We start from the raw sequence: 26,166 nt of genomic DNA on the forward strand, positions 1-26,166 counted from the left end.
CCTTACTTAAGGAAAGGGGATGAAAAGAGATGAACCTGCGAGTTAAATAAGCCAAGGGTAGGTTTAGTCATTGCAATTCTTACGTAACGTTGAGGATGATGATACAGGAAGACCTGTCCTGTTCACAAGCTAAACAACTTCTCATCAGCAGAGAGGAAATAATAAATTTTTGCTAGCATTTTACTGGGGTGGCTTACTGTCCAGTAGAGTGGAGTTCTTTAAGGTGTTAGGATGCTTTGCTTTGTTAGAAAACACTGCGAACAAGGACTGTTCTTTTTTGGAAGACAGTGCCCTTCTAATTTGATATCTTAGAACTTCAGCAGACCTGTTCCTGTAAAACCTCACAGATACTAATCTGGAGTCAGTCACTAGCAGAAAAGGAAACTGCCCAGAGGAGCAGAGTCCTTCATGCTTAATTTTAAAAGGTAATAAGTTTATAATACCCTCAAATATTTCTGTGTATTTATCACATGTACACCTTTAAATGAGCTTTTATAGGTCTTCCTTGTGCTTCCAGAGCAGCTTCGTGGTGCCAGTTGTGAAGTGGCAGAAAGCTCTGTGTTCATGGTTGTACTGGGGGAGTTTGGAGCACATCATGTTGCAATCATTCCTTCGTTTCTGGTAGCATTCAGATTAGGAGAATCAACCAGCTTACTTATAGCTTTTTCTTGAGCAGATCCAAATTAATAGATGTACTGCTGATCTGCAACAGAAAAGTGTTGACTGGCTGACCAAGCCCGAGCCAGCAGCTCTGTAGTACTCTGCAAACTACCAGCTGGGCATTTGCCTCCTTCACACCTGGTTTAGACTTTTGGTCAATACAGTTAAATTGCCATTGAGACAAAAAGGTTGTCATGTTGGCTGGGAGATTTTTGATTAGCAAGAGGAGAAGATGGCATTGGGAACTGTTGGTTTGAGTCTGTGCTTTGTTTGAAAACAAACCCTGTTTTTTTGGGAGGAAAACTGAAAAGCTTTTACTTGGATTGCTGTCTGCAGTTCTAAATGGTTCCCTTCATTATCAGTACTTGCAAAATTGCTTGTTCAGGAAGGCTTTAGAATATAATTTCCCTGAAGAGGCACCAGTGTAGCAAATGCAAGTTAAAAAGAAAATTACAGACCTTTCAATTTTATACATAGCAGAATAAGCAATAAACATCTCTTCTGTGTCACATTGAGGTTTTGGATGATAGGGAGCTAAGAATTTTTGAACGTGTTTGCAGGTTTGTTTTAGATACACAATGACGTATGTCAGGGTTTGGGTGCATGCAGATTAATAGGTGAGTGGATCTGGGATCAGGAGAGTGGAAAAAGGAGCAATAAGATTATTTTTATCATGAAAACCTTTGCGTGTAGCCAAAACTCCAGAAGACGAGGAGCGTGCAGGGGGATGTGTCTTGGCTGGACTTTGTTCAGGAGCCCATTCCCTGCCAAGGCAGTCAATGGCTTTTCCTTGATGGGAGCTGCACTTCTCTTTATAATGCCCAGAAAATTTGATACTTTGAAATTGCATGTAAAAAGGTACTTTTAATGAAAAAAGTTCTGCTCATCATCATGTTTGGTTAAAAATGTAGGGAAAAAAATCCTTGCCTTTCCTCTATCTGTTTAGTGTGTTTTGGGTGGAAGAGGAAGGAGAGGAGAGCTAGACTAGGGCTGATTGTGATTTTCCTCTATTACATCGTACCATTATTCTTGTGTTACTACTTCCAGCTCTTATTTTCAAGGCTGCTTTGACAGTACTGGTAGACTCAAGGATGGTTTCTTTATCCACAATAATGCTGAATAGTGACCTTTTTTTCTCTCTTCAGCCTTCTCTTTTACTTGTAAAATGGTAGATCAGTTCCTTTTTGTATAAATGACACCAAACTTCACTTTAAATATTGCAGTTAAAATTTGGTTCATTTAAAGTTTGTCGGGGTTTTTTTAAATTGGGTGATAAAACTTGGTTCAATCACAAACTTTAAGCAATACTGGAATCTGGAATTTTGTTGCTATGCTTATTTTCCATCCTAGATGTTGCTTTATCTATAAAGCATCATATTTTGAAGCACCTTTGCATTAATAAATTGTAAACTGATTCACACTAAGCACTAGATGGCAGAGGACAAAAGTTTGCTGTTCTGTTGAGACTGTTTCTTATAAGAGTTTCTCTTTCGCTGAATTTTTCTTTATTGTTGCAGTTTTTGTATTTACCAAGTATATAGTGTCTGAGTAACAGGTCAAGTATATGCATGTTCTGCTTAGTGCCTGATGCACATCCCCTACCAAGTTATTTAACCATAAATGCAGGGGAAATATGTTCAATACAGATGTTAATTTTGGACATTTGTTTTTTTTCAACAACACCTGGAAGTGTTTGTTGTAGGGACATGATTCTTTGGCTGATAGGACACTGAGCTAACTGAGTATTATGTGTAGCAAGCAGGTGACTGAGTTGGGCAACTCTTTGTCAGATATGATTGTCTTTCACTGGACAAGTTGGTTTGGGGTCTGCTTAAGCAGATCAGTGTTGCAGTAAAATTTTAGGTGCCAAGTAGCATGTTTTCGTGGGAGGGAAGGTAACTGAGGATCCTTGTTAAAACACTGTGGAGGAAGAGGAGGGAAGAGGCTCATGCCCACAATTCCTGGCCCTTCCACGCACACAGGCTCTGGAGTTGGGTTCTGTGGATTTGCAACTGTGAAAGAAAAAGGCACGAAACTTTTACAAATTACAGTTTTCATGATATTTCTAGTCACTAATTGCATAAATACTGTAAACTTTGAGAAACCTTGGAGTAATAGAATGGACAAAACGCGGCAGGAGCAATTCCTGCTCCGGGAGTTACAGCTTCTAAAGATAACGCTCTGTAGTGATCTTGCTTGATTCTAAACAGCAGTGTCTTGTTTTATTTTTACAGATGACTATGGATGAGAAATATGTGAACAGCATTTGGGATCTTCTAAAAAATGCAATCCAAGAGATCCAGCGCAAGAACAATAGCGGCCTCAGTTTTGAGGAGCTGTATAGGAATGCGTATACAATGGTGTTGCATAAACATGGGGAAAAACTCTACACTGGACTAAGAGAAGTGGTCACTGAGCATCTAATTAACAAGGTAGGTCGTTTTAGGAATTAAAATTGAAGTGTCTTACGTGAAAGAATTCTGAACAGTTAACAAAATATAGATTCTGTTAAACATCTAAGTATTATGTTGCCTTCTGTTGAACTTGTGATGCTTCCCTCAAAAACAGTAGCTTAGAGCTACCATCAAGCTTAAATGATTTCTTATTTCAGGTGCTGTTTGTTTGAAGTTACTGATGGAGGGCAAACCATAGGGAGCACTCAAAAATGTGTAACAGGAACAACTGTAGCTGAAGTGGGAATTTAAAAAAAAAAAAAAAAAGTTTGTGGTGTTAAGTGCCTTACTCAGAAGAAATTTTGGGTTGTTTTCCAGGTTTTTTTCATCTGTTCAACAGAATAAATACCAATGCAAGAACCTGTTTTGTTATGGGCTAATGAGCTAATTTACAAGTTAATGAGAGAGTCCTGCTAGGATTATGCTATTTAAAGAGGTGGCAGTCACTGTACAAAAACATCAGCTCAGCACCAACAAAAGTCCTGAGCAGTCTGCTTTCTAGCATTTCAGCCTTTTCAGACCATGAAATTCAGCCAAAATAACATGCAGAAAGGTCTTGTTTCTGGAGATGTACCATCAGAGAAGAGGGCTCTTCACATCTCATGTGAAACTGTGGAGCCATCTCCTCAGTTTTTGTGAGGCAAGTTTAGGGTTGGTTAATAAGGATGTCATCGAAAAAGTTAGAATACTTTTGTATGAGTCCAGATAATATTTAAAATAAATTGCTAGCAGTTATTTCAGTGCTAACAGGGTCTCAAGTCTGGGGAAGAGGCCTGCCTGACTCCTTGTGGTAACATCAGTAGCTGCCTGTCATTGAAAGCAGACACGTGCCCACTGTGGTCCCACACGCTGGGGTCGTGGTGTCTGTGGTTGGAATATCAGCCCCTTGCCCTGTTCTTACAACGTTTGGAAAGGCAAGTCACACACCAGCACGTGCCTTGGATGGGCACTTCTGCCTGGGTTACAGAGAGTGGATGGGAGGTTTATGGCTTAATAATGCCTGGTCCTTGGGGAGCTTTACGCACCTTCTAACCGGAGTTACTGCTGTGGCAGAGAAGTGTTATTTCACTTCTAAAATCTTAGTTAGCAAAGGTGTGGCCCAGACAAGTATAGTGCCAAACTGCTTTGAATATGGGGCTTTTTTACTGTTTGCTCAAGAGGAAACATCCTGTATGAAGTGGCAAAATAATTTATGTCTCTATTCTATAATTGTAGCACATCTGTGACTCTCAAACACTTCTGTTTTCATAATGTGTACATTCATAATCTGTGCTATTCATATAAAATGTGGCAAATGGCTGAGGCTTTTTGTTCTTGGCTATGCTGATGTTTACAGTCTATACTTAATAGTAATCATGACACTGAACTTCTATTCTTCCTAGGCTTTAGTTTATCCTGGTTTAATTTGAGGAAAGCTTCTTATCTTTGTTCCTAGCTATTCTGCATATTAAAAATTATCTGTATAGAAAAATTAATTATTCTGAAGTGTTGATTATGGCCAACTGACAAAAGAGCAGGAGATCCTGGGAGTCTGTGCTGTCCCAGCACTGGCTGAGAGGGCTGCACGTGTACCAGGGTAGAGAAATGCCTTTCTGACACTTAATTCTGTTCTATCTGATGCTTAAAAAAATCTTCTCCAATGATCTAATATTCTGGTCTTGTAACGTGATTAATCAAATTATATCTCTGTGTATGGGTAACATAAGAATAGGTGGCCAAAAGTTTTTAACTAAAAGGCTAAGAGCCGAGTTTTAGTAGTGAAATGCTGTAAAATTTAAAAGACTAAACCATTCAGATGTCTCATGATGCCATCCTATAAATGAAATAATCCCAGGAAAAGATTAAAACCAAGAAACTGTGACTTCTTTCCGAAGGTTCTGAACAATAAAGAAAATTTGTGTAGGCTCAAAGCTACTCCTTGTTCTTTTTGGTGGTTTGCTTCAGGATGTTATGTTGAGGCAGTTACAGATGGAGGTACAGAAAAAATAGTGCATTGTTTATTAAGAATAGGATCAGTTCTGTAATGGCATTTTATGGTTGTGCCATTAGTACTTGTTGTAAGATAGATAAAAAGGAGGTTTTGTTTAACCTCACACTTTATGTAAGAGAAATATGAGAGGAATCTTGTATTTCCAGCATCTCTTTCCAAGAGCAGTTCTCTAATAAATGTTCAGTAGCTAATTAACAATAAATGCTCTCATCACAAGTCTTTGTAAACTTCTGTTTGGAGAATCAGTGGTGGATGTTAGAGTTTAGAAGAGGGTAGTGTTGCCAGCTGAAATGTTCTTCATGAGAACTCTAACTTTTGTCACAGTGAAAAAGTGCAGAAATGAATGGATTTTAGTGAAGGGTTATACTGAGTTCAGGGAATGCTTCTGAGGAGCCAACCCCAAAATTTGACGTGATGGAATCCTTGAAACAGAACTGTGTTTTGCTGGCCACATCTGCTGGTTGAATTCCCAAAAAAAGGTGTTGTTAATTAAGGATAGGCGAGGAGACTAGGTAGATGCAGTGTATTTGTTCAGGTGTTTTTGTAAATTTCAAGCTTGTGAAGCGTAAGGTTTTATTTTTGGTGTAGCACATATAATATATTTATGCTTTATGCTTAGCTGTTTGATGAAAGTTGTGCTTACTCAGCATTTTTATTACAAAGAAACCAAACACTTTAAAGAAGAAAATGACTGAACTTCTCAACAAGAAAATATAATACCATGTACTGTTTTTCAGCCTGTTTAGTTGTAAATAAAATGATAGATGCAAACATGATCAGCACAAGCAAGTTGTGCTGAAGTGTCTGGTTTGACTGGCAGACCCTAATGGGTTGTAGTTAAGCACCAGGATCTGGTTGCCCAATGGAGGTGTCAGGAAGCTACATAACTTGCATTGTTGACAGGAGTCAGCTGCTTTGAACTGTCTTGGTTTTACTACAGAGTAAGGACATGCTAAAACTTGTCTTTGCCCTTGTATTGACATCATTACTGAAGTACAGTACATGTAGAATTGAATTTAAAATGACCGTTGGAGAAGTACTGAAACCTTTCATCTTAATTCAATCATTTAATTCTTGTGCATCTGGTCCTTGGTTGATTTCTCTGTCTCTTGTCCTTTGGCAGTCTTGGAGCTTGATGTAGACACTCTCCCTTCACGCTTCTCGAGCTGAGTCTGTTACTGCCTTACACAAATGTTGTGAAAGTGTTGTTAAAAACATTTGCAGGATAATATTTTTGAAGTTACCTTCATTTTTATGAACACTTCATAGTCTAGTGAAATCTACACCCGTGACATGCAGCACATCATATACATTCTGTAACTTGTGTCTCTGAGGGAAAGGGCCTGATGGATTTGTTGGCCAAGCCCAGTACAGTTTTGCTGGGTTTTCTGTGCAGTGTATGGCAGAGACTCAGGGATGTAAAGCACTGTCCTAAACTGAAATGGGACGAGTTGTGCTGATTTGGGGAGATACTGGAGCATTACTAAAAATTAAGAGGGGCTTGGGATATTCTCATGTCCTGCAGGGTATCTTTCATCTTGCCAAACATTTCTGTTGCTGCCTGTGGCTGGCACATCTGTTGCATGTTACAAATAGGAGACATAATTAGTGAGTATTAGGGTGTACTGTACGCCTGGCTGGCAATGTATGAAGTGTTACCTGCCTTTATCTTTACTCAGTGATGTTTTAAGGTGATCTTGTGCAAGCCTGCAGCTCTGTGGAGGGCAGAAAGATGTGAGGGAGCTGCCAGAAAGTAAATGTAGTTCAGCCACATCAGTATTCTTCAGTGGTGTTTTCTCTCATTAACAGGATAGCAGCTGCAGGGGTGAACAGACATTTCTGGTACAGCCACAGTTCATCTGCTAACTTGGATGGAACTCTTTAAGATTTTAGGATATTATCTTCTGGACTACTTGGGCTTTTGTAGAAGGTGAAGAAACTCCTTAATAAAAGTTCAGAGACCTTGAGGCCTTAGTTCAGAAAGTGCCTTTCTATACTGGTGCTCCCCACCAAAGGTCCTTACAGTAATAGAAATTACATAATTGAACTCCCTGTGCTGCTGCGTCAGGCCAGGCACTGTAAGAGAGGAAACACTAGGCCATAAGTCTGCTTTGTGTACACAGAGAGAGTTATTTAAAGGTACTGAAAGCTTATGCCAACAAACTATTCTGAAGAGACTGGCGGAGGAAGGTGCTACATTTCTTTCAGAGCTATATCCAGTATAAAATACAGTTGAGCCTGAAGCTATATACAGGATTTCATCCTTGCAACCATAAGAAAACCTTATGTAGATGATGAAGCTGCTAATTTATTTTTGAAACTGTGTATGGACAGCCCTGTTTGAGCTGGAGATCCCTGCCAATTTACTGCATGACTGCAGAGGCTCATAGAAATCACTACAAGCTCAGCTCATGGAAAGTAACCTTCTGCTGATAAAAAATCTTTGAGACTGAAATTTCCTGAAGGCTGTGGAAGAGCAGCAAATGTGTCTCTGAAGGGCTTCCTTCTCCCTGGAAGAGTGTGGGTATCCTCGGGTTTGTACTACAAAACCCTTGTCCACCAGAGTGGTTCCACTGTGGTTTTGCACAGCTTAGATGTTTTGTGCATTGTAGTATTTTCCTGTGGTTCTGTTGTGTTCATGGCACTGACACTTAGTATCTGGACAGCTACTGTAAGGAACAATTTGATTGGCTTTTGTAGCAACCAAAAGAACAGCTTCCCAAACCTGTCTGGAGCTTCAAATAAACCAGGGCAGTGTCACTGAGCAGCTTCACAGAGAGACTCTTAGAGTAGTTTTATTGCCCAGCAGCCGTCACGCTGTGTGGAGCAGAGGTGGCACAGGCCAGAGTGTTCCCTGCCTGCTCAGGAGCAAGCTGTCATTGCTGCCTGGTGGCAGGCACCCCTTTTGGCTACTGGGTGTGTGTGAGGGGGTGCTGGCTGGTCCGGGCAGGTGGTTGTGGTGGATGTGTGTAATCATAAAGGCACACTGCCTCTGTGCTGGCAAAAAAAAAAAAAAGTTAGAAAAAGTAGGGTCCTTTGATGGCCTCGTACACTTGGGTAAGATTGAGCCATCCCTGCCCTGGTTACCTGGACTTGTAAACTGATCATGCTTTCAGTATTGCTTTGGTAAATTTTACTAGTTTGAGTGATCTACCAAATATTTCTAGTGTTTTCCATGTTGACTAAAGAGGCAAAAGCAACCATAAGATCTTTGTTTCTCTACAAGTACAGCTGGTGAAGTTTTTAATGAATATTTACATTTTAGCTAAAAACTACATAGATTGGGTGGCGATGGGACACACATTTGGGAGACCAAAGGGTAGGTGATGGTCTCCATCAGGAGGCATTGGGCAGCTAAGCTAAGCAGTGCTGGTTGTGATGTACAACTGCATGTTGTGTTACCCAAAGATGAGGAGGAGAGGCTTTGCTCAGGTCTGGGGAGTAGGTGTTTGGAGAGCTCAGAAAGCTTTGAACCACCTCCAAACATACCTGCATTATCTCCATTCAATAGCAAGGTGAATATTATGGGGACAAGTTTCCACAGCTTCTCAAGAAGAGACCAGGGTGTATTATGATATGCCATGTGACATTCCTGGCTTGTTCCTCTGAGTTTATGGAGGATATGGAGCAGTGTGGCAGACTGAGTTTTTTGTTATTGCTGGTTTTGCCTAATAACTTCATAAAATTTGAATGACAGAATGAAGCCTGCCAGGCAGTTGCATCTGATGGTGGGGCAGCTTGTGGCTGCTTGCCATGTGTGATTTGTTTTCCTGTCTGATTTCTCTATGCTGAAATTGCACAACTTCAAATGCAAATCCCTAAATGTGAAACCACATTCTGCTGGGTTACAGCAGAGGGCAGGGTGTATTTGGCATGTTCTGTCAAAAGGCGATTCACACTTTTTGTTAACTCTGGAATCATTTTGTTGGCAATTATGGAGTGTTAGTACAAGAGTCTGGTCTTTACCAAGCGATAGTTTCCTTTCTGAACTGCTGCTTGCTGTAACTTTATGCATCTCAGTGTGTCTTTTTAAATGTCATCATGGCTAATTTTCCACCTCTACTTGTTCCTGTTTGTCACATTTACCAGCACTACCCAATATTCTGAATTTACTTATGATGATAAAGTTAGCATTAACAGAAACACTATAGCAAGGGAAATTGAACCTTTGAGGAGTTGTAGAAAATATTTTTAACACTTGAGATTTCAGGTATTCCTTTTGAAATTTAATATCTACATTTATTTTGCCTTTTAGCTTGTTTTTTCTTACTTGTGTGAAGTCTTCTTTTTCCACGGAAGTGAAATACAGCGTAGGTTTGGTCAGCACACAGGAAAATCAAGAACTTGTTCATAATACTCAGGTTCATAGAGGAGCAAGAAATTTTTTTTTTTTTGAAGCAGGGCTCATTAAGGTTTAAGTGATGCAGGAGAAACTGACTTGACTTTATGATAATATTTTTTCTTTTTGCTTTAGGTGCGAGAAGATGTGTTAAACTCCTTGAATAACAACTTTCTGCAAACACTAAACCAAGCGTGGAATGACCACCAAACTGCAATGGTGATGATCAGAGACATTCTGATGTATATGGTGGGTATTCTGCTTTTTCACACATTCAGTATCATGCAGTAAGTTGTCTTTTGACAATTACAAACAAAGGAGCTGGAGGGGTAAGAAGCAAGGCACGCTCACCGGTCTTCTTCCCAAGACTGCTGTCTGTGCCTTGGCTGGAGTTCCCTGTGTGCATGCAGGACTGTTACAGGCGTGTGACGAATTAGAATTGGTTTCTTCTTTCAGATTATCTCATTATCATTTGAAAAACGCCTGAATTTTGCAGTTATTAAAAAATCAGCTAGTCAGGAAGGCTCTGGCAGCTTATAGATGTTACTTGCATGGTTTAATTCCTGTAGTGATGGTTTCTTCAATGTGGAAGGCCACGATGGTGTAGAGCCCCCTCAGACTTGCCATGCAATAGTTCTTTAAGCTTAAGGGTATGAAGAGGATAACTTTGCTCAGGTACGGTCTGGCTCCTTGGATGCTAGATTGGAGTTGAACCCTTTGCTGTTCGTGTAGACCCTGGGTACAGGATTAAGCAGTGTTCATAGGTGAGACCATGATCTTTGGTTGCATGGTTGTAATTTTAAAAGAAAATAGCTGATACCTAACAGAGAAGGCCTTTTTGAAGAGAGAGGGCCTTCAGTTTTTGTGTCTGGATTGTGTTGTGCTTTAGGTAGTTGGTCTCTATTTAAATTCCCAGCATGGTGGGCATACTCTGAGGATGCAAGAGAAGATTTTTGCATAGCTTCTAGCTGAAGGCTTTAAGTTCTGAAGGAAAAGAATGGATGGGTTTTTACATGAAAAAAAAATTTGGGGTTTTGATGTTGGTTTGTTTTTTTTTTTTTTTTTTTCAAAAAAAATCTCTTACTGAAGAGAGTACTTTATGCAGGATTAGACAGTGAAATATAGTGGGAGTGTGTGTTTTTGTCAAGAAAGATGATTGGCTGAGATTGTACTCTTACCTGCTGAACAACTGGTGAAGATCTCATTCTGTGAAACTGACCCTGTTTGTATGAGCTATGAAGAAATCCTACTTGGTTAGTAAGCTACTAAAAGTTAAGGAATTTGGAGTAATTATTGTAGCCACATAGCTTCATTTGGTGGTGGGGGTGGGTATTTTTTGGGTTGTGGTTTGTTTTTTTTTCATGGCGGCCCTGGCTTTTGTGTTGCAGGTTTTGTGTGTGGTGTTTGTTTTGGTTTTATTAAGTTGGGAAAAGACCACATATCTGAAGGTAGAGGGCTTGATAAAATGCTTTCAGTGGTACTTAATGATCTGTGTATCTTATCTTGCCAAAAAGAAATGGAGATATTATTTTGCAGATGCACTGTCTTCGCTATGAAAAATCCTGGAGTCTCTGATCCGTTTGTGAAGGACAAATACAGATCAATTGCTGCCAGCTGCATCTGGACCAATTCAAGAGTAGTTAACAATTAGAAAAATATACCAAGGCTAATGGTGAATTTTCAGAAATGTTAGAAGATGGAATCCAGAGCTTTCTAGGGGAGTAGCTGTTGTGTCCTAACCAAATACCATGTATTATTTCAGTACAGGAGGGCCTGGATTGTCCAAGGTACACAGGTGGTCAGAGTGGATAATGCAATGTTATCTGCTGCTTTTAAACTCAATAGATCTTTGATCCCACAAACAGTGTCAGAGAAAGCTGGCTTAGCTGTTCTGCTTTTGTGTGTTTACCAGTATACTGAGGACTCTTCGAGGCAGAGCTTCATTTAGCACTTCTGGAGGAGAGGAGAGCTGCTTCCTGAGCATTTTTTCTGTTCAGGAAAGCAGTGCCTTGACTCGTGTTCAAAGCTTGTGAGTGCTGTTAGAACAGACATCCAGCCTTCTCTTTTCCATCACAATGCCAAAAGACTGGGACCTGCAGCATTCCTACAAGTGCAAATTTGCCTTCAGTGGCTTACAGTTTAGATTCAGAACAGAATAATAAATAAATTTGAATACCTCTGGAATGTAGAGTCTTGTGTGTGCTGTTTGACAGTTGCTAATTTTTTCATGTGTGTGTTCAGTTGAGGCTTCCACTTGATGAATTATTGGCCTCCCATAGGCTTTTTCCCATGTACCAAAATGAGACCCAAAGAAATAGAAAAGAGACATCTGCAGTATAATATTTGTATAGTATCACAGTAAAAATATTTTTTGTTTCAAAATGCCTATATGAACTTTTCAAACTGTAGGAGCAGTCATGTCTGTTTGCTGAACATCTATAATGTAACATGATTTTTATGATTATAGATTTAATCTCTATTAGGTAAAACCCTCTAATGCAGGGAGCTGATACAATGGGCAGACTCCTTCCTTTTCATTGACTTTGAGGGCCATAAGACAAATTGTCATTAAAAGCATATGCCTTTTTGACAAATTAAAGTATAAGCTATGGTTTAAAACAGGAGTAGTCTCAAAAGATTTGCAGATTCCCCTTTATCCCTGGGATGTCGTGTTGAGTCAAACATAGTCCTGTTCATTGGAAAGAGACTAAGGGCAGAACTTGCAGTCTTGAGCGTGTGTCCATTCAAAAAGCATGGAAAAGCTGCTGGTACCACAAAATTATGGAGCAGTGGAACATCTGTCAGATGAGACCTGACTGCTCTTTAAAGAAACAATTTTTAAGAACTTTATAACACAAGGATTGATCTGTTCTTCTTTTATGACCTTGAATCTGAACAAAATGTAGTTTCGTAGTGATATGTCAGAAGTTGTTTATAGCTTTTTATTGAAGCACAGCTAATATAATTGGCATTAAAAATATTTTATGTTAAACCCAAACACTGTTTGAGCCCAGCTGCCAGGCACTGTTAGTTGATATGCTTGAGTTCCACCAGAAGTACCTGCAATTGTAGTATGTTTATAAATAAAGGATAACCCAATCCTTCTCCTCTTATTTTGCAGGCCGACTCAGTTACTTACCCATCAGTTTCAGGAAATGTACCTATTGGTACCCAACAAGCCAGTCTGCTGTCAGTGGAAGTAAAGCTTTTAACATCCTCTTGAATTCTGATCTTACTCTCCTCAGCCTAGTGATTGTACACCTTAAACTAACCTATATCTGGTTTAATGCCCTTTGTTTTCCAGCTTGTTTTCACCCATTAGTTCCCATATGACCTAGGTTAAGGAAGACAACTCTCCTACCCACCTTAATCTCTTCCCTCTGTTAAATTTTGCTTCTAAAATAAAAATTAATTAAAACGGATCTTTTTTAGAAAGGCATATATTTTTTACAGGGGGCTTTGTACATTGTTATGATACTTAATAACTAGAGTGTGTGCTGTTTGAGGCTTATTAGGATTTCATTTTACCTGCAGAACCTCTTCCACCAGCCACTTGTAGAGCTTGACTTAGTTGCATTTAAAAAAAGAGTTACTTTGTCTTTTGGGTCATGGTTGCATCTAGTAGAAGTCTGTTTGGTTTCAGGTCTCTTGTATAATGTAGTTCTAGCATAAGGTTTTGCAACTTGGAGTTGCACAATAAAGGCAAGTCTAACTTTCTTGAGTTATTCCTGTTGCCACAGTTGAATTTCAAGTCTCCATGGGTCTCTGTGTTTTGTGGTACCTCTGCACCACCTCTCCTCCTTTTGTTTCAAGTGATTAGGCTGCAGGAGCCAGTGCCAGAACAGATCTAATGCTCTCTGAATTCATGGAGCTGTCTGCAGTGAGCAGCCAGGGCCCAAAGCAGTGAAGTCATGTCCTAAGTAGCGTCTTCACTGAGTCAGGTCATGCACTGGGACGTGCCGAGGTGGTGAAGTAATGCACCGTGTTGGGGCAGGTCTGAACCCGGCCTCGGGTACGGCTGCAGTGTAGGCAGGTGTACCTACAACAGGTTTTCCTCAGCTGCTGTGTGTAGCAGTGGCAGTGCAGTTGTGAGGTTCTCTCTACAAGTTACAGGAGAGTGTGTATTCATGAGTATTCATCTTCTGGAAACTGGGCTAAACTGGATTCAGACATATGGGTGGTTCTGGTTGAACGCTGTCAGAGGGGAGCAGTGACTGTCAGAGTCCAGCTGAGTGTTTTGTGGAGGGCACAGCATCCCTGTCTCACCCTCTGTGGAGGGCACAACATCCTGCCGGTGCCTCGGCTGAGGCCAGTGCTGGCTGTGTCAGTTTTGAGCTCAGGGCACACAGCTGGCTGAGTTCCTGCCTCGTGCACAAGGGAGGGAGAAGTGTTGGGTATGTTTGCAGAACTAGGATCAAAGACATTTGGCTGTCTATAAACACAACGGTGTCTGAGGTATCATCTGTCGTCCAGGTAGTGCGTGCAGGCAGAGATGGGCAGATTGTGGCTGGTGATATTGTACAGTTGGTAACTGAGATGAGACCAGGATTACTCCGCTGTACGCGGCGCTGGCGTGTGTCAACAATTGCTGTCTGAAACTCCACCCTTGTCTCCTGAGAGTTCCTCTCACCTTTAAGCACCTGCTGCTTCTCCCCGTGGGAAGTGATTGTTGTGCAGTAGCGTGCAACCTTGTCAGTCAAACCTGTTCCCAAATGGGGTTTCCTGGCTCTAAGATTATTTTTGTTTAGATTGTGAGAGCTGCCAGTGAACAGTAAAAGCGATCAGTTCCCAAGGGCCAGCGAAGGGTATCCAAGCAGTAGAGGTGCTGCTCTCCTGGGGGGGTGCCGAGGGCCTGGCTCAGGAGGAGGCACTGCCCGGGCACCGGGGAGAGTTTCCCGTGGGGTTACTGCCCGTGGCTCTGCTGGGCACTGCCCCGACACAGGCTGTGCAGATGAGTCAGGCCCATGGCTTTGATCCTGTCAGATACCCTGCTGCCTGGGCTTCAGAGGCCTGCCTGTTCTGTGGAAATAATACATGTATTCCCTTCTCTGCAAGTTGTATGGTATATTAGGTGCTATTTTAAAATTTTCCTCTTTCATGTCTTTGAAAGTGTATTTTAGGCTTGTCTCTAGAATATCATTTACTACTGGATAGTAAGTGAATACACTGATTTTTCTGTCTGGTAGTAACTTCATTAATAGTCTTCCTTTTTTAGGGAGTTGCTAAGTTGGGAGAGAGCAACAGGAAAGGGAAGACAAATTTTTGGAGCATTTCTGTGGGCAGCAGTAAGAAACTCAGGGTGTCTGCTCAGTAGTGTGTTAACTCCATAACCTGATGTTTTGGCTCTACATCCTCAGGGTACTGTGCTGAGGATCAGCCTTGATTTGTGAATGCGGCTAGTGTAGGGCTAGTGGGTGGCTGAGGAGCTTGAGCCTTCCTAATAGACTGACATTGTATAGGGAGAATTTAGTCCTTAATGAAATGTAAAACTTATCCTTTGTTCTCTCCCTCATTTTGGGGTGTGTGTTTGTGTGTGATTTTAATGGAACAGAACATGGTTTCATGATACTTGCTGCAGCTGAATGAAAGTGAATTTTTTTGGGGGTGGTGGTGTCATCAGAAGCCCTTACATACAATTTTGCAGTGTTAATCCATAAACATTTTGGTTGTAACTGTGCTTGTTTTGGCTTTGTTTTCTTCTGTTCATCTAATAATGTGATTTCAGGAATTTTCACTGAATATTGTGGGGGAACTGTCTGCCTGAAAGGAGTGGTAGGAAGATGCACAGGAGATAGGGAAAAAATAGTTTTTTCTTTAAGAATAAAAAGGGGAGGATGGAAGGGGTTTAAGTAGATAGGTAAAACCTCATCCAGATTGTGCCATCAATTTCGTCTGGATTTGGAGATTCCCCTGTCCCCAGACTAAAAAGTGGCAAGGCTGTAGGTTTCCTCTGGGATGCTTTAGTCATAAATGCTGAGCTTATGCTCCCAAGCAAAGGAGACTTTCTATATAAATGACTTTATGTAAATTTTTTTCGTTTTGGAAAAAGGGACTAATTTTTTAATTTTGAGGGTGTCATAATTTCTTCCTGTGAAGAAAGAGTAAGATTAATTCGATTATTTCTGTACAGTGGATATATGACCAACCTCTTGCAATTTGGAACAGTGGGTGTACTGATTTTATGATTTCCTTGCCTCCGTTGCAGGATCGTGTGTACGTACAACAAAACAACGTGGAGAATGTCTACAACTTGGGCTTGATTATTTTTCGAGATCAGGTTGTCCGCTATGGCTGCATTAGGGATCACCTGCGGCAGACTCTGCTGGATATGATTGCAAGAGAAAGGAAAGGAGAAGTTGTAGACAGGTAAGATGTTTGTAAGTCACTGTCTTTTGTTGTAAATTATACCTGTCAATTTTAGAGAGTGAATCAAGAACATACACAAATCGTTACTTAAGGCTGTTTCTCACCACAAGTAGAGTTTCTTCACAATCCAGAGTAACATTATTAAGATTTAGCATAATAGTAAATACTCAATATATCTATTTTAATATTTATATTGGTTCTTAACAAAGCTTTTGTTAAATCTCTCCATTACCACCTTGTGCCAGAGCAATTGGATATAAAGTGGAGTTTTGACAATTCTCTGCTTTTTGCTACCTAGTATTTCCTCTGTACTGAGAAGTGGCTTAACTTCCTTGTACCTCTTTGGGTTTATTATTTTTCCAGTTTTCTTTTTTAATTCCATTTTCCTTCCTCATGTTTTGGTCCATCTTTCTTGGTAGTTCAGTTGTCTCTCTGAGCTTTTAAACTTTCTCATGTTCTCTGGCCAGTTGTACCACAGGCTGCAGGTAACTGCAGCTGGAGTCTCTTCAGAATTGCCAGTTTTCTGGTGCTTCTCCAGTTTCAGAGCAGCTGTTGGGTGTGGGGATGTGTAAACTCCACAGGACTTGGGTTGAAGTTCTGCGTGCCCAACACGCAGCTTAGGAAGAGAAAAGTACTCCCTGGCCACAGCTGTGTGTTGTCCCCTATTGCCAGAAAGGGGAATTTTTTTCCTGGCTGCAGTTCTTTTGTTTTCACATTTTATTGATGTGTTTCTGTGCCTAAACAAATGCTTAACTTGCTGATACATTTTCATTTTCTTTGGGTTTGGAAAAAAAAACCCACAACACAACCCCAAACCAACTTTGCACAGCAACTTCCCTCTGTGCAGTTGTTCTGAGTTGCTCAATTGCAGCCTACATGTGCAGTCTTCAGTTTTCTTTGAAGTACTTCTGATTATTTTTGTGTATGTTGAAATATATTCTTAGTACTTTTCAGAATTAGTAGAGCTTGAGAGTTATCATTGTATTTGAAAGTTTTAATAAACATTGTCAGCTCCTTAGTTTAGATCAAAACCAAACAATCTTGCTCCTGTAATCTTCTGTAATACCTGTCAGGTACCAAACAGATCTAGGATGGACTTTCTAATGCTATATTTTAAGTTGATATTATATTTTATGTTATTTTGTTATTCTGCTGTGTACTCCCTCTTACAAGCACACAGATTTCTCAAGTTGTTAACAACTTACTTTTTGGCAGAGGCGCAATAAGAAATGCTTGCCAGATGTTAATGATTCTAGGTCTTGAAGGAAGGTCAGTCTATGAAGAAGACTTTGAGGCTCCGTTTTTGGAGATGTCTGCAGAATTTTTTCAGGTACAGCAATGTTGAAATATCATATTTGGAATGTTATAAGTGTCTGAAATGGCAAGAATTGGCAGTACTTCAATTGGTGCTTGTTAGATGAATATGTCCATCTCCATTAAATAACCAAAAAAAAGTTACAAACTGTTCAGAAAAACCAAGTTTTACAGGGTTACCACAATTTGCATGTAGTTTTGAGCTATGGGTGCAAATAACACGTAAGGTAAATCATCCTAATCTTGTGCCTGCTTTGGACTATTTCATGCAATTCAGTCTGTCCCTGCATTGCAGCCAGTCTTTTTGAAATACCAGCAGGATGGAGTTTCAAACAAGTGCAAACAGTTTCCACCTGTTTCAGGCTGGGAATGGAGAGAGGAGACTACCTGTCAAACTGTCTTTGAGGAAGCTTTGCTTCTTTCGTAGTTTCTACATTTGTGAGTTATTTTTTGCAATGAAAGGAACAGAGTCAAGGAATTAAGTGAATCCAAGTGCTTATGCAGTTATTGACTGGCTGCTGAGTAACTCATTGTATGTATTTCTTGAGGTTTTTTGTGAGATAGTTTCAGGGAAAAAAGCCATTTGAGTGGTTGTTCAGTGTAATCATTCTCAGCTGTTGTTGAAAATTGATAGACACTGTAAAAGCATGTTAAAAGATACCTAGATAAGATCATTTGTCAGCCTCCCAATTATGCAGGATTGACTGTCTGTCATATCCTCTGATCTCCAGACTTCTTTTAAAATCAGAATTACATGTTGCACAACCATTTCAAAGTCATTCTATTCTGTTTTTCACTGGTGCTACATAAAATGAAGAAAATAGTTTCATTTCAGTTTTGTTCCTCAGCTTTGCCTTAAAAAAAAAAAAAATAAATCTTTCCTCCAAAAGGCTGTGCTGGCCCATGTGGCTAAAAACAGTTTGACATGGAGCAATGTGCTCAGCGTTGTCACTAATGAGGATAGTGAGAACTGTTGATCCAGACAACTCATAACTATGCCATAAACGGGTATCTGAAAGGAATTTCCCTCTCCCCATCCTTCTGCTTTCTTTAGAGCTGTGGTTAAAACTGTGGTAACTGGAAACTTGGTTGACTTGGGTGGTTTTAAGATGGAAAAAATACCATGTTGCTATTGCACGTACCCCTTTATTTGTGTAACACAATTAGGGGAATAGGAACTTTATTTTGTGTTAAGTTTGTAAATCTTGGGGGTATAGTGATCTCATTTGTTAGACATGCTGGGTTTGACTTGAACTTGCTTATAAATACTGATCTGAAATAACTAGTACATTTCCCCTTCGGAAAAAAGTCTAAAGTCTTAATTTGTGTTAATCACAGATGGAAAGTCAGAAATTTTTAGCTGAAAACAGTGCTTCTGTATATATAAAGAAAGTAGAAGCTAGAATTAATGAAGAAATAGAACGGGTGATGCATTGTCTGGATAAATCAACAGAAGAGCCAATTGTGAAAGTCGTCGAGAGGGAGCTTATTTCCAAGCACATGAAAACTATAGTGGAAATGGAGAACTCTGGGCTAGTTCATATGTTGAAAAACGGGAAGACAGAAGGTAAGAATACAATCATAGGGGAGACAGAAATGCTTAGGAGATTGCTTCTTGTTTTTAAACATAGCATAAGTGAAATTTATTGTTTGTGTTCCTGTGTAGTTCTAAAAACACTTTGGTGGCTCTGTTTTGCAAACATCTGAGAAGATTACCTGAGACTTTTAGAGAACTCTTAAAAAACAACAAAAGTATAACTTGTTCATGTTTAGTACCAGATGCAGGTACCCTTTTTGGTAACCCAAGTATCTCTCAAGAAAAGTACAAATCTATTGTACTGGTTTTTGTTACCTGTTTCCCATGAGCCATTTTTTTACTTAACTTCCTCTAGGATGTGGCTGACAAAACATATTGAAGGTGTTTGGCCCACAGGCAGTTATTTAAAAAGTGCTAATGACTCACCTATTTCATACAATTATTGAAGGAAGTTATTGGGGAGAGGGCTCTGTAGCAGAAAAAAAAATTGGCTGCTTTTAGAGGGTAAGCAGCTGCTTATCAGAGTGGTTGAAAAAGAAGGGCCTGGCTTGATGTGGTTTTCCCTTGTAGTGGTTAACGTGGGATGGAATGACTGAATGAAAGTTACTGGAGAAAGAAATAAACCAGGGGTTTCTAAAGCAGCATAGTGGAGAGAGTGATTGGAGTATCTATATTTAGAAATCACGCTCCAGCCATGCAGTGGGGAGCAGGCTCGGTTCCCAAGCTTGCTGCTTGGATTAGTGGCCTTTGTTCCTTAAAGCAGCCTCACAATTACGAGGTGATGGAGTGACAAAGTGGGCAAATTTCTTAGCTGTAAGGAAAAGAGAATTACTGTACTGGAAAAGGAGGTGATGGTACTATACGTAACATGTTCTAATAGCTAGATAGCCTTCAGGTACAAGGATACTGAAGGGTTTTCATCATATACAGGAATTAGTTTAACTTTCACAGGCCTTGGTTTGATTTAGTTAAATACCAGAGAGGAAATTTGTTGCATTGTGAAGATAAGATTTTTCATAGATATACAAAGATGGATTGCTTTGTCAGAAAACCATGCTTAACCTAAGCCACCTCTTGTGATGTTTAGATGGATGAAGCAAAGTAGTTTGAAACTAAATGCCTGACTCTAAGACAAATATTAATTAAACTCAATTTCTACCATTTTTTTTTGCGTTTAATACAGAAAAAGGCATCTCATTAGTGTTGTTGTATTAGCTTTAACTCTGATTTTTCTTAACTTTTAATAAAGAATTTCATTTTAGGGATGATAATCTTAGACCTGACTTTCTTAAATACCACTGGGAAACAATCTCATTGAAACTTTAAGGGTTTTAGCACAAGCATCAGCATTTGCTGGCCTGGGGGTTAGCAACAACAGGTTCTGTGCTACAGACAACCCAGAATAACTGAATACAGTCTTTGGGTTCAGTGTTGTGGCTGCTGCGGTCAGGGCTAGAGAGAGGGGGCTGCTGCTGCTGGAAGATGCAAGTGCCTGAGCTGCTGCAGGATGGCCTGTGGCTGAACTTGTGCTGCCAGCTTTTGCCATGAGGTGACTGAGTCACAGGAGGGTGGCAGGCAGAGTGAGTCACAGGAGAGTAGCAGGCAGAGGGTGTCCTGCATAACCTCCCCTTCTCGTTCCAGACCTGGCTTGCATGTACAAGCTGTTCAGCCGGGTGCCCAACGGCCTGAAGACGATGTGCGAGTGCATGAGCTCCTACCTGAGGGAGCAAGGCAAAGCACTCGTGTCCGAAGAGGGGGAAGGAAAGAATCCAGTTGACTACATTCAGGTAGTGAAATATTTTACCTTTCTTTTCTTCCATCTTTCCCACGTTCCTCAGTAGCAGTATCATGACTGGCTAGGTAAACCTTACTATTGATTCCAAAAGGATTACTTGTAATAAGCTACATTTATAGTTTTGTTTTAAACATACCTCTTCTGAATTTTCAGCCATGTGTAGAACTCTTCTTTCACCTAAGCTGCTTGGAAAGTACTCACTCAATATTTTAATTTTTGTTTTGCTTTTGGTAGCTGCTTTTATCCAACAGAATATTCAGGCTAATTATCTAACTACTGGGAATTTTTTTAATTATCCTAAATGACACTTGCCTCCAGAGTGAGTTGTATGTCTGCTGGCAAACAGCTTTACAGTGTCTTATTTTGTTTAATTTTATGTAATGTTAGCTATCAGTGTTTCTTGAGACAAAAATCATGTGGCCATACTTCATGGCTAAATTGAATAAGACAGAGGTGAATATGTTACTGGCCATAACAAATTACTTGCTTCATTCTCAGTCTCCCTAAGAAACGGAACCCTTCTTCATGTTAAGACACCAGTGTCCTTTCTTGTTCTCCATCTCTGTCAGAAGTGATGTGTACCATTAATTTACCAGGATCACAAAATATGCTTCAGGAGTGTTTGTCATCTTTTCTCTCCCATTATCTCTGTGAAAATGGTTTTAAATTTGCACATAAAATCTTCAGAGCTCATTCAACTTTAAGGAAATGTTTTCATAGCTGGAAGATGTTTTATACTTAGTGTGGAAATGTGCATTCATTAAATGTTAAGTGGAGGGGTTTTTAAAGTGTGTAGCTGAAGTCCTTGTGCCTGGCCTACAAGAGAAACTTTTTTCTGTATGTTTAATCTGCTGTTGTTTTAAATCAATTACTTTTCTAGAACTGGTTACTATTAGAAGAAGCCATTTGAGTGTAAAAATATTTTTTTATTGGATTACTAATTTTCTGGCAATGCTGAAGCAAGCTTCTTACCAAGCTTGGACAAGAATCCCCTCTCCAAGGACTGTTACAAAGAAGAGAGAATGCCTTTTGGAATTTATTAGGTTTAATGATTAAGGGCTGTTAGGTTTTGGTGGTTTTTTTTTTGTGGCGGTATGATGAAAAAAAGGGGCAAATTATGTGGGGGATAAGTGTCTGGCTTACTTGGAAGTAATTTTCACTCCTTTTAAATCCAGAGGGACCTAAGGACCTAACGAAGGGATGTAAAAAATTTAACTGAGAGAGTTAAACTTAATTATAAAGATGTCGTTCCTGTTTCCTGCTGCGAAGGCAAATAGTGTCATGAAGGTGAAGAAGACTTACAGGTGTACTGCAAGTGCTCTGGCAGAGCTCATCCTCTCAGCCCGTTAGTGTGTACCCCAGGCACCCCATGAGGTTGTCCTGGGGAGAAAGGGAAAGGTATTTGGTGACCACTAAACCCCAGAGACATTTATCCTCCACTTCCATGGGCATGATGCTAGAAAAGAAAAACAGCTGTGAATTGAGAAATCACCTCCCTCTCCTCAGCCACATTCATCTGAATCTTTCAAGGTCTTCAGTAGCAATAGGAAGGTGGACAAGGAAGCTATGTTACACCCTCAAGAAAGAAACTTCATCACAGTCCAGCACTGCTTGTGCAACATGACATCACCAAACCTTGAGCATAACTGTCAGGGTGATTGCAAAAGCATTGCCAGGGGATTAGATTTAAAACTTCTTATAATCATTTGAAGGGGTGTTGAAACGCTGTTGTAATTGAAGGTACTAATAGTTTCCCCTGTTTGAAACCTGTTTGACACCAGGTTGTTCAGATGGTCTACTCCTGGAGAGGAGACATAAGATAACCTTGGTAAACAGTGAGATAGTGGAATTTACTTGGAATTAAGAGTTTCTAATATACATTAGTTAGCCTGTCTAAAGACCATTGCTGTTAGTGAGATGGTGAGTTCCTGAGAAACATTACTACTACTTTGAGTAATTCTTGAATGGCTTCTTTAAGTAACCACTTAAGAAACCAAGGACTTCAAGATAATTTAACCTGAACAGTTTTTGTGGGCAGTTGTTATCCATGATAAATTTTACTCTGGAATGAAATTTTCTTCTTCCCCCACCCCACACCCCTCTTCAGTGTTGTCTGTGCATATCATAGGTACTTAGCAAGGTGCTCAGGTGATGTTCACATGCTTCCCCCTTCTGCACTCAGTTGTTTTATCTTGGAAAATGGTGCATACCTTAAAAATTATAAGAATCTGCTGATGTAGCTCAGAGGAAGTTGTTCAGTTGAGGCCTGTGAACTTCACACTGTGGTAACTGGAGATCTTGCTTGTATCCAACTTTCATATGGTCACAGGGACTCTTAAAGATCAGTAAGTAACATGTGACTAAATAATGCAGAAGGTGTCCCTGGACTGAAGTTAGAAAGGGGGGGGAAAAAATCTTTAACAAGATAAAGCCTGTTGTTGCAGTGTATCTTCTCCTCAAACTTGTTCAGTGGCTTTAGATGCGGTTGGTGGGTGCATAGCCTCATCTGTCCCTTATCCTGCAGGTATGGTGGTGACTTTGTCAAGGGTATGTGAAATAGGAAAGGTTTAACGAGTACAGCAAACACCTCCTTTAACTTGTGCATTTAAAAATAAATTAGCCTGTTTAACACTGATGATTAAAAAACTTTATTTTTTGAGTAGCCTATCAGAGCAAACTGTAGCAGTATTTGACACTGATATTTTGGCCAAACAGTTTATCTCCAGATTGCTTCTGTAGGAGATTTATAGCAACTATAGATATTTAAAAGTAGAAAATACCTGAAACTGACTTTCTAAGAATGCTCAGTGAAGAGCTTTGCAGAATCCCCAACTGTAGATATGGCCTTTTCTAGGACTGCATCTGTTACTACTGGTTTATAACTTCAGACTTGAGTGAAAGTGTTTTTGCCTTCTGTTTTTTTAAAGGGTTTACTGGATTTGAAGAGTAGGTTTGACCGCTTTCTGCAAGAATCTTTCAATAATGACAGACTCTTCAAACAGACTATTGCGGGTGACTTTGAGTACTTCCTCAACCTCAACTCTAGGTCTCCAGAGTACCTCTCATTATTTATTGATGATAAGCTGAAAAAAGGAGTCAAGGGAGTAAGTACAAATTAAATGAAAGGTAAAAGTATAGAAATATGAGGCACAAGGAGATGTGAAGATGCTGTGTGGCTTGTCCCCCACCTCTGAAGCAGTATACTTGGATTACTTCTGGCAGATACCCTCCTCGTAAAAAAAAAAATAGATTGTAGTAGATTCTGCTACTCCTTTCATTTGAAACCATAAATATGATTTCCTTAAAAAAATATATATACTTTGGCAGTTATTTGCAGTATCTAGTAATCTTTTGAACATTAACTCATTCGAGCAGTGGAAACCATTTCTTTGCTTCTTTTGACTACCATGTAGCTGAGGACTATTGCCATGTCTGCCTCTTCTAGCTTAAGTGTAACTTCCTCCAGTCTTATTTGAGGTACTGCACCTGAACTGGACAGGATGGCTCAGCTGAGGCTTCAGGGGCTCTGGATAAAGTTTATTATTGCATGCATCTTATGCTGTGGGGAATCAAATAGTAAATTCCACTTACTTAATAAGTAATCATTTATTTATTGTGGTGCTAGACAGGCTTTGCAAAAGGAGTCTTAACCTTTAAAAGCTTTCATTCCAAGCTAGCTTTTCATACTCCTAACCCTAGCTTCTATCTGTGTTTTGCTGGGGTTTTTTTAATACTTCAGTAGCTTATCCAGAAACTTTTACTGTATTTCTCCAGGCATTCTACCCATCTGTCATCTTCCTTCCCCCTCCATTTTAGATGTATTTTTCTCTGCTCTGTTGAGTTTGTGCACCATTCTTTGGGTTCTGTCGTTCACGTGTTGGACCAGTTCTGTTGGCTTCCTTCTAGGCTACTGTTAGACCATGTGCTTGCTGTGAATTACTTTATTTAGGTTGTAAACACCTCTGCTGGAAGGTTAAAACCCACAAATTCTTTCTTTTACAGCTAACGGAGCAAGAAGTAGAAACTATATTGGATAAGGCAATGGTTTTATTTAGGTTTATGCAAGAGAAAGATGTTTTTGAACGCTATTACAAGCAGCACTTGGCAAGGAGACTTCTCACAAACAAGAGTGTTTCAGATGACTCTGAGAAAAATATGATCTCTAAATTAAAGGTAAGAGATATATGTACTTGTTTCTTTTTAAAATCAATATGGTGTCTTCTGTTTTTATTTCAAGGATATTATATAGATAACATAAATCTTAATTGCTGTTAAATACAGATTTGATTTTAAAGCCCCAACAGAAAATACAAAAGGCTTTTCTGAATGATAACCTGGAAGTAAGAGGAAGGAAATACTGGAAAGCACCTGTGATGAGACAGCAAGCTAGAACACTAGGGTTTTTTCCAAAATTAATTAATTTTTTTCAAAATTAACTTTCCAAATAAGGGGATAGCTCCTGCTGTCTAGTGACTGGATTTGAAGATATTCTAGCGTAGATTTTCTGTTATTCACAGTAGAATTTTTTTGCATGCTTTGTTGTTTTTTAATTGCCTCCATCTGCAGCCTGGTGATAATGCTCAAATCCTTTTTAAGTAGTTTGAGGTAGATATGGGGGGGGGGGGGGCGATTTTTCAGTGTCTGGAAACATAATTTCCTTAGTTGTTCAATTTACTGATTAAATAGGCCAAGAGATGGAGAAGAAATTAAAGCCTGAAGGTGAACAGTCCTCAAAGCAAGTTGTGATGTAGCTTCTTCCAAAGTGGCATGATAAATGGCTAGGGAACTTGCAAACCAGAGAGCTTTGATCCCCAAATCAGACTTTATTGAGCTTCATATTCTGTCAGTGAGCAAAGCCTGTGTGCGTCAGATTTCTCCAAATTATCGGTATTAATTCCAAATTACTGGTATTATTGCTTCCCAGTAACCTCTGCACCTCTTCCAGCCTGGTGATTTAGTGGGCACAGGCTGTACATTTGCAGGCTGAGTCAGTGGATGGGAGCTGCCCTCTGTCTAAGGGATCTGCAGAGGGATTAGGGCACTGAAGCGAGCACGCTTGCCTTGACGGTCGCTGTCAGAGTATGTGTTAGAAACAGGCACAAAGTCCTTCATGTGCAACTGAACTGTGTGTGTTTGGGCACGTGTATCTTTATGGGCCTGTGTCCTGCATTCTCCAAAGCTCTAGTAATGGTCGTGTGGTAAGCCTTTAGAGTAACAACATAGCACGCTCTTCGGAAAACAGGTTTTTTTTCTGATACGCGTAAAGTTTGTTTCCCTTTTAACCCGTGTTTTTGCATGGTGGTGTAAAGTGTTTGCCTTGGTGTGATAAGCTTTCACAGATTTTATTAAGGTGAGATAGGTAGCTGAAGAGAAAAAAAATGATAATGAAGAAAAGGCAAGGCAAGCAAGTTTCATGTGTAGGGTAAAAATGAAAATATGAAAGTTCTGATTTCTGAAGGTAATGGAAACAGGAATCCCAGTAACCAAATGTACAGAAATAACATTTTGATGAGGTTTACGAGCTGACTCTTAGTCTAGCAGCTCTGTTGTTGCGCTGCTGCACAAAAAGTTATTCTGTGTACTTCCAGACCGAATGCGGATGTCAGTTCACGTCTAAACTGGAAGGAATGTTCAGGGACATGAGCATCTCAAACACGACGATGGATGAGTTCAGGCAACACCTTCAGGCGACCGGGGTAAGATCTGGGGGGG

At 39.9% G+C, this 26,166-nt stretch overlaps 1 protein-coding gene across 1 annotated transcript; it reads left to right on the plus strand.

Moving 5' to 3' along the window:
- Positions 1 to 207: 207 nt before the first annotated feature.
- LOC103773073 (cullin-3) lies at positions 208 to 26,156 on the plus strand (the record flags this gene model as incomplete). The annotated part of the gene is made up of 10 exons (XM_008940426.1): positions 208 to 223; positions 2,895 to 3,092; positions 9,578 to 9,691; positions 15,648 to 15,808; positions 17,024 to 17,138; positions 18,461 to 18,689; positions 20,301 to 20,446; positions 23,382 to 23,558; positions 24,457 to 24,627; positions 26,043 to 26,156. Coding segments are annotated over exons 2-10 (1,425 nt in total), but the record flags the coding sequence as incomplete, so codon positions are not given.
- Positions 26,157 to 26,166: the final 10 nt, after the last annotated feature.

The sequence above is a fragment of the Merops nubicus genome, unplaced genomic scaffold (assembly GCF_000691845.1).
Source record: "Merops nubicus isolate BGI_N331 unplaced genomic scaffold, ASM69184v1 scaffold9625, whole genome shotgun sequence".
In the NCBI taxonomy this organism is placed as follows: domain Eukaryota; kingdom Metazoa; phylum Chordata; class Aves; order Coraciiformes; family Meropidae; genus Merops; species Merops nubicus.